The sequence below is a fragment of the Vicia villosa genome, unplaced genomic scaffold (assembly GCF_029867415.1).
Source record: "Vicia villosa cultivar HV-30 ecotype Madison, WI unplaced genomic scaffold, Vvil1.0 ctg.002495F_1_1, whole genome shotgun sequence".
In the NCBI taxonomy this organism is placed as follows: domain Eukaryota; kingdom Viridiplantae; phylum Streptophyta; class Magnoliopsida; order Fabales; family Fabaceae; genus Vicia; species Vicia villosa.
The window spans coordinates 274596-283202 of NW_026705947.1; the positions used below are offsets into that span (position 1 = coordinate 274596).

The following is an 8607-nucleotide window of genomic DNA, read 5'->3' on the forward strand; positions in this document are numbered from 1 at the left end:
AACTTTGTTGATGTATAAAAAAATGTTAGAAAAAATATTTAGTGGTGGTCGGAAACACCTCTAAGTTAGGGGTCGAAAATATAGCCCCTTTTAATTGATCTTGACGCACACACTTCTGATTTATTTTATTTTTGGTGTAAAAAATCTTTACACTAAATATTTTATTTTCTTATATCACATCTGTAATTTAAAATTTATAATATAACTTGACGTTCAACAAAATCGTGATTGGTTGAAAGTCTAAAAACATTTACTTTATCAGCATATCAACCATTTTCTTAAAAAAATAAAAAATATTGTGGCGGGAAGTGATAAAACTAGAAAAATATAATAAATAAAATAAGACAAGGTGCGTAGAGAAAGAATGTTGAATTTGAGTGTTTGGCTTTATTGGAGAAGTGACTCTCTTAGACTAAAGATGGAAAAAAAAATTGATAACCCCTAACAAAATTTCTCAACATTTCTCACATAATTTCTTTATCTACCTCAATTATTTTTCACTTCCTTAGTCAACTTCTCAGATTTTTCCATCTTCTCTCCTTTGACATAATTTCTTTTAGGCTATGTTTGGGAGTTTGGAGGGGAGGGGAAGGGAAGGCTTCCGAAAACGAATTTTTTAAAAAATATAGAAAAATATTTGACATTTTTTTAAAAAATGATTTTATTTAGAATGATAAAAGAGTCATTATCATTACAAAATTCTTAATTTTCAAAATAGTATAACAACCTAAAGGATATTTGGATAATTTATGTAAGCCCTCCAAACCCCTCATTCAATATAATTTTTGAGTTCCCCCATTTTATGGGGTTTTTGGTGTTATGAATAAAACCAAACCCTCCAAAACCCTCCTACCCAAAATCCTTTTCTTATTTTCACTCAATTCTTCCTATTTTCCAAAGCTCTTCCCTCCCTTCCCCTCCAAACTCTCAAACATAGCCTTAGGGTCACGCATGAGATAGCAACAAGAAATTTACACAATTATCTGTTCTGTCGGCAGAAAGGTACTTTAGGATTTCTTATTTCTTTTATAAACTTTATGAATAAATAATACTGGCATTTAAACCACATAATCCGCTATGTGTAGTAGTACAATTAAATTTAAAAATTAATAAGATAAACTATAATGCATATAATTAAAACAACAAATTGGCTGGCTGAAGTGCAACACAGACGGGGTTTCTGCTCTCAATACTGCAGCTTGCGGTGTGGTGTGTCGAGATCACAATGCTAATCATATCTTTAGCCTTTGTGATTTCCTTGGCGCGAAAGGTTCTAATTTTTCTGAGCTCATGGCTGCCATCTTAGCCATTGAAGAAGCTATGCGTCGGAACGTCTCTAGTCTTTGGATTGAAACAGATAGTATGTATGTTGTGAATGCCTTCAAAAATTGCTCGCTTGTGCCTTGGAATCTTCGTTCTCATTGGCTTGTGTGCTGGAATTACTCGCTCAACATCAACTTCATGGTGACACACATTTTTAGAGAGGCCAATTTTTGTGCTGATTCTTTGGCTAATCTTGGTTTACATGTTAAGGCTTATAGATTATTTAATTATGTTCATGAAGTTATCCAAAAAGACTTCTTGCTTGACAAGTTGGATACCCCAAGACATAGGATTTGCTCTTAAGGGGTTTTTGGTTTGGTCCCTTGTGATTTTTGTATCTCTTTTTTGAATTTTATGATATTCTCTTTTGGTTAAAAAAAAAAAACAACAAATTGGTCAAATATTTTGAGCATTCTGTTTACGATCCTGTGATGACGAAGCCAAACCATACACGTATCCAATCTCAAGTAGAATTTCTAATATAAAATTAAGAGTTGGGTGTGATTTTTTTTTTCCTGTCATTATTAACTAACAATATACAACATGAAAGTTACTACAAACACATTATATTTTCTTTACAATAATCAAGAAATTGGTACAAGTAACAAGGTCTCCCCAGTACAATAATCAGAGCTTAGGGCCCCTCATTTCTTGTGTGATTCAGTTCTAATGTATAAAGAATAGACTAGAATCTTTTAGTTTTGTGCTTCAGAGCCCAAATTGAAGTGCATCCGCACATCGACGCATGCTGGGAAAACCTGTTGGTATTTACAATCAACTCAAATGAACCTCATTCTTGGAGAACCGCCAGGTGGTGTATGGGCTTTGTATCTAGATAGAATAACGAAGGTTGTTTAATGGATCATATGACTATTACCATTGCTTACCAGAAGATGAAAACTCTCTGCACAAATCTTAGGAATGAAATCTATACCGATATTCAGATTCATAACCAAAATATACTTCCCAGGTAAAACTATCTTGTATTTACTTTGCTTGTACATTGCTTTCTCATCTTGTATTTCGCTTATTTGTTGCACGTTTGTAACATTAACAATATATATTATCTAGAGTCTGTATGTCCATGTGATAACCGACTTTTCTCGGTATAGTTACTTTTGTTTGTTTGAAACTTGACTAATAGGAATTATCATTTGAATCACTTTATTGTAGACCTGCCAAATCTTTACAGCACAGGGCTTTGCAACATGTTAAGAAAGTGTGGTTAGGCCTAACTCAACCCTACAAAACCGGCTTGTAGAGTGAGGATTGCCCCCACTTATAAACTCATGTTCATGCCATATATTGTCCGATGTAACTGGAGCGTGGAAATAAATGGTGGGTGGCCCGATAGCGGAAACCATAGAAGGTGGCCCACCGACAGACCTTCATCACCCGTAGCAGAACTTCTAATTGCTACATCAGATTTTCAAAGAGATCTCTCAGCCTGGAATATTAAGTAAGCGATCTATACTAGTGTTGGCATTTGACTAGGAGCATAGCTCTAATTACGTAGTCAAAGAATGAATCCCTTTCGTTAATGTCAATACTTTATTTCTTTCTCAGTCCGATCAAAGGTGGAGTAGATGCAAAAGAGCTGTTCCATTTGTATATTCTTGTTTGGATCCAAGATAAACGCCAATCTTTGCTAGAGTCTTGCAGATTAGACAAGGTGCCCTTTTTTTCCTTCATTAACGCGTCGCTTTTTCATGATACCCTCTGTTGATCAGTGTTTAAAAGAACCTTTTGAAGGATGCACTTAATTAATAAAATTGTGTTATATTAGTGAGGATGTTTAAATGCTTTGTTTTTGCAGGTGAAGTGGTCTGGAGTCAGAACGCATCATTCTATACTCCCTTTGTTGTATGGCATGCATGAGCGGCTGAAAGAGACATTGACCGATTACGAGGTCATCATTTGCCGTTGGCCCGAGTATATAATGGTTTTGGAAAATGTATGTCAAATCTTATTATCACTTTCCTGTTTCCGCATCCTGATTTTTTCTTTTTCTCGTAAATCTTAGATGATTCCAAAATTCAATGTTCTTGCTGTCATCGTAATTTAGTTGATTTTAACTAATGGAAAAAAATTATGACAGGCAATAGCTGATATTAAAAAGGCCATTGTGGAAGCTTTAGATAAGCAATATGCGGATGTATTAGCTCATCTTAAAGAAAGCATGACTCCGAAGAAATTTGGGCTGAAATATGTTCAGAAACTTGCAAAACGGTCTACATGCGCATACGTGGTTCCCGATGAGGTGAGCTGAATTTCAGGACAAGAATCTTTTGGATAAGTCTTTGTTCAAACAATTAAAATCGTGTATGTTACCTTTTGTCAGGTTGGAATTCTTTTGAATTCTTCGAAGAGAATGCTCGATACCCTGCGTCCTAGGATTGAATCGCAGTTCAAGTCATGGGGCTCTTGCTTGCCAAATGCTGGAAATACAGCACCTGGTGAGCGACTCAGTGAAGTGACAGTGATGCTGTGAGCAAAGTTTCGAAACTACCCGCAGGCAATTGTAGAAAAACTTGTCGAGAATGTTAGTTGCCTTTTGAGATCAAATTTATTACTGTTGTTATTTCAATACTCGATGCGCTGAGGACCAGTGTTGTCAAATAGCAGTGCTATAGTTTAGCTGAATCTGAACATAAGCCATTGTTCTGCGATACACATTTTAGTACAAAGTGTTGTCAAATGGCGTGCTAATATGTATCTTTTGATTTTGTTTCAGACGAGGGATCCGATGATTAGAGTTGGTTCTAATGATAGGCAGAATGGTTTCACCAAGTATGAATCGTCAGATTCGGCGGCCAGCTCAGAATTCTCGTCAACACAAGTAGGAAGTGTCAATGGCACTCTTCCGAAAAGTAGGGCTTATATGTCAGCTGGGTATGCTTCCAGTGTACCTTCAAGGATGAATCAACAAAATTCTGCAGAAAAAAGGTGCAATGTCCTTATAAAATTCTCTTAATTTTATTTTTAAGCACTTGCTACCTATGAAGCACGGACGCGACAGTGACACTAATACGTGGACACTGGTGGTAATTTGAAAAAGTGAATAAATTAAATGTAATCACAAGTGTTTGTGTCTATTTGATTTTGGACACTGACAAGGACACACCTATTTTCAGAGGTGTCGGTGCTACCGGGCTTGCTACTACGTTCCCCTTGTGAATATATACTGAGTAGCACCAACACTTCAAATTGAAGGCACGCTCAACATTAACATAACACATGAACATAACACCAACACGTGTGGTTTACATTCAAATAATATTTCACTTTCTTAATTTGTTACAGGTGTATGTGTTGTTGGCTTGCTGAGATTAGCCTAACTCTGATCTGTGCTATGGTGTGTTTTCAGAATGGAAGATTATCCGACGGCAAGGACATTCCAAGTGCACCCTCATTTTGTGGTTCAACTCAAGGGATCAGACCAACTAATGAGCAAATTTCAACTTCTACAGCTCGTAGTACTCCAAATAATGCAGAATCGAGCACCTTGAAATCTGTAACCAGAGATAAGTTTGAGAACCACGGAGATGCAAGCTCGGAACAATTGGTTAGGTTAGTATATTTGATCGAATTAATAATTGCATGCCTCTCAACACTGAGTTCTTAATCTTCATTAAACATACATGACATTGTAACCATACAGCATATACAAATGTATAGTAGTTTTAATTAAGTGCATAGTTGGAATTGCGGGGAGTTTTAAGAATTGTGTTGGCACCATGTTCTTGTTTGAAGTTTTTGCAAAAAAACGGCGGCATATCATGATTCTTCCTAACTTACAGTGAGTCCAAACACACTTAATATGATATCATCTTATTCTTTGATGTGTTAACACAGACCTGCTACTGGTTCTGACGGTGCTGCATCTTCTAATCCACAACCACCCCGTCTTCCAACATTTCATGCAAGGTATCAATATTAGACTTCTTTTCATGTTGAATATTTTTCTTCTCACACATGTGTAATAGATAACTAAATAAATTCATTTCAGTGCTCTTGGACCATGGCAAGCAGTAATTGCATATGATGCTTGCGCGCGACTTTGCCTTCATGCTTGGGCAATGCAATGTACGGAAGCTCCTATGTTCTTGGAAAATGAATGTTTTCTACTAAGGGATGCATTTGGGTGAGTTAATTAAGACTCGAGATTATTTCATCACTACTCTCCTCTCCTTCAAGTGTTGATGTAATCAATTATTTTTAATACGTAGATTGCGACAAGTGCTGCTTCAACCCGAAGAGGAATTATTGGTGAAATGCAATGCCGAGCTTTCCAGCGAGGGTGTTGTGCCTAAACCAAAATACTTATTGGCAAGATGAGGGATCAAGGTATAATCTCGTGTTATTGTTTACTATTCAAATTATTTAACTTCTCCATAGTGAGTATTCTGAGACATTCTTCACTTTTCAGTACGTAAAGTCAAAAGGGGTGTCGACCCTCCTACTGGCTGTAGCATGTCAAAAATTGTGACAGACAAAATTAAAATGGAATCTGTACGATATAAATTCTCAAATTTACAGTAAAAAATATCTTCTGGTTGGCACGCTCTTAGGTAAGTTCGCTTTGTACCACATTTGCCTGCTAATGGCTCCTTCACTCACAAAAGCTTGGCATATGTGCATGCTAGCACTCGCTATATACAGCAAGTCTTTGGACTCCTGAAAGTTGGTGTAACAGCTCCTGCGGAGCAATTCATCATCCTATGATGTTGTGCAAGGTATGTGAAAATGAGATTTGGGTCATCTAAAGTACCTAGGTTCGGTATTATAATTTCACTTGATTTAGCTTTATCTTCATCTTATTTCATTCAATTTTATTTTTTGCGTGTGTTTATTATCAGAGACATTCTTGTGTTCTTTAAGAATGAAAAGCTTAGCTGAAAAAGATGCCATTAAGTTGCATCCTGGATCTGCAGAAACTCATATGTTGTAAAGTTTTTTTTCTTCGTTTTTGTCTTTTTCTACATTCACAAGTTCACAACTATGGTGGTTGAACATAATCTGCTTACTTTTACAGCTTTTCAGATAGTCTTGGCGACGATTTGATTATTGAAGTTTAAGATTCTAAGCGAAAACATTTTGGCCGTGTTCTTGTCCAAGTGGCTTCCATATCTGATAATCCGGTAATACTTCGTTGAACTTATATTTCAGGTAATTATTAGTGCATGTCGTGAGTGATGAGCATTATAATATATAATTCATGTTCAATCTGAAAATAGGCTGACAAAGTACGCCGGTGGCCTATTTATCATGAGCTTGTCGGAAAAATACAACTCTCTATAACTTATACTACAAGCGCAGATGAAAATAATCATCTCAAGGTTAGTTTCGAAGAACAGTAGCTTGTTTTCTGTTATACCAATGAGTTTCAAAATTGAATATTTCTCATGACATTTTTCTCTTGTGGTCACAGTGTGGTTTTGTAGCAGAGACAGTTGCGTACGACTTAGTTTTAGAAGTTGCGATGAAAGTCCAAGGCTTCCAACAAAGGAACCTATTGTTAGATGGTCCATGGAAATGGCTCTTGACAGAGTTTGTCCAAGTGCTTATTGTATAATCTATTTCTATAACAAAAATAAAGTCAAATTGTTTTAATATAAGCTATCCCATAGATTTTATGGAAATAATCTGAAAACAACTTATGGACATGCCATACTTGTGCCGGCAAATAATCTCAAATAAGTCGATCCAAAGATTCCTCCAATGTTACTTAAGATTGATTAATGTCCTCTATTTTGTAAGGACTATATCCTAGTCATTATACTACTTTTAATTTGCACTTACTTACTTTCAAATAGATTGACATTTTTTTGCCTTATCTAATACGGCTCAATTTGTCAACAATATCTATTTCTAGAGTCGTATGTGCACGTGACTTTTCTCTTGTTTGAAACTTGACTAATAGGTAATATCATTTGAATCACTTTAATGATTTAAATACTATGCAGAACTAAAATAAGGCTTCAGTTTTCTAAGACATTCAAAATAAAGAGCAGAAAGAATAAAGCATAAGTGACTAACTGAGAAAAAAGGCAATAAAAGCCATAGTGAATTTTCTTATTTATTTATACTTGAGCTTTACAGAGCATGGTCTATGCAACACTGAATCCCAAAAAATGACCTAAACATGACTAATCGGATGGAACTACATCCCAAGAATTAACTAGAGCATGGTCTATGCAACACTGAATCCCAAAAAATGACCTAAACATGACTAATCGGATGGAACTACATCCCAAGAATTAACTAGAGCATGGTCTATGCAACACTGAATCCCAAAAAATGACCTAAACATGACTAATCGGATGGAACTACATCCCAAGAATTAACTAAAATTTGACTGCCATCATTATCCCAAATAACCTGGGCAGCCCTCCAGCTTAAATCATCTACTGCAGACACAGCTTCTGACAATTTTCCAGTCCTTAAGTTCCCAAACAACTTTGAAGAATTCCGTTTTTGGATTTTTAAATCAGAGGTCATAAGATTTTTATTAGAATTGAAAAGAAAATCCGGATCTACCAAAAAGTCTACCCAGTTAGGGTAGAACCTGACCTTGAAAGTGCTATCACTCTGTGCACGAGCAACCGCCTTCGAAACCTCCTTTTTGAAACGTTTCTGAGACCGTGAATGTGTGTAGGCGAACGCCGAAAAATTCCCCTTCTTTCTGAAAGAGACAGAGAGATCGTCACCATCACCAGTCCTAGTAAAGAATACAGTATCGCCAGCAGCTATTTTCTTTTCCTGACACATCGTGTTCCAGTTACCGGACAGATTGTATCCGTTCTTTGAAGTTGAGAATTTACATTTCACTGACCACTTCTTGTTTGCAACATCCACCAAGGTTAGCGAGTTACCGTTAAACCCTTCAATAATACCATTGTTAGCCACAGGGATGAAGAGTCGATCGTCTATATGGGTCTGAAATATTTCTTTCCCAAAAAAATCATCATCAAGATCGTTGCGAATGTGAAATTTATCCAAAACGGTTTCATCTTCACGAATGGGTTTGAGAGTGATGTTGGAGTACATTTCTTCCGTGTATGCATCCGCAAGATAGGAAATCTTCACGATCTCACACAAGAATGGACGAGCTTCATTGATTGAAGACTGTTGAGAGCTGATAAACATGCTTTCCAAATGACCTTGGGGAAAGTAGTAAACACGCGAATTAACGTCGGGAACGAATGGGAGAACTCCGCTGCATTGAACCCAGGTAGCTTCATCAACAATGAAAGGTTTGTTTGGTTTTGAACAGATTTCCAT

The 8607-nt window shown here is 36.4% G+C and overlaps 2 protein-coding genes across 7 annotated transcripts; one reads left to right on the forward strand and one right to left on the reverse strand.

The window, feature by feature from the left end:
- The first annotated feature begins 1848 nt into the window (after nucleotides 1-1848).
- Nucleotides 1849-7138, forward strand: LOC131638990 (uncharacterized). 6 transcript variants are annotated; one of them, XM_058909515.1, is made up of 10 exons: nucleotides 3726-3865; nucleotides 4058-4269; nucleotides 4627-4893; nucleotides 5179-5250; nucleotides 5333-5467; nucleotides 5553-5670; nucleotides 5753-6059; nucleotides 6183-6464; nucleotides 6561-6662; nucleotides 6755-7138. In XM_058909515.1, the coding sequence occupies exons 2-6, from the start codon at nucleotides 4070-4072 to the stop codon at nucleotides 5659-5661; spliced, it is 783 nt and encodes a 260-aa protein (XP_058765498.1). In that variant the 5' UTR covers nucleotides 3726-3865; nucleotides 4058-4069; the 3' UTR covers nucleotides 5662-5670; nucleotides 5753-6059; nucleotides 6183-6464; nucleotides 6561-6662; nucleotides 6755-7138. The 6 variants fall into 6 exon arrangements, with proteins under 6 accessions (XP_058765503.1, XP_058765498.1, XP_058765499.1 ...); XM_058909516.1 differs by having other exon boundaries at nucleotides 6768-7138; XM_058909517.1 differs by having other exon boundaries at nucleotides 6771-7138.
- Nucleotides 7139-7638: 500 nt separating this feature from the next.
- LOC131638972 (auxin response factor 9-like) lies at nucleotides 7639-8607 on the reverse strand. Its single transcript, XM_058909495.1, has one exon. The coding sequence runs from the start codon at nucleotides 8605-8607 to the stop codon at nucleotides 7639-7641; it is 969 nt and encodes a 322-aa protein (XP_058765478.1).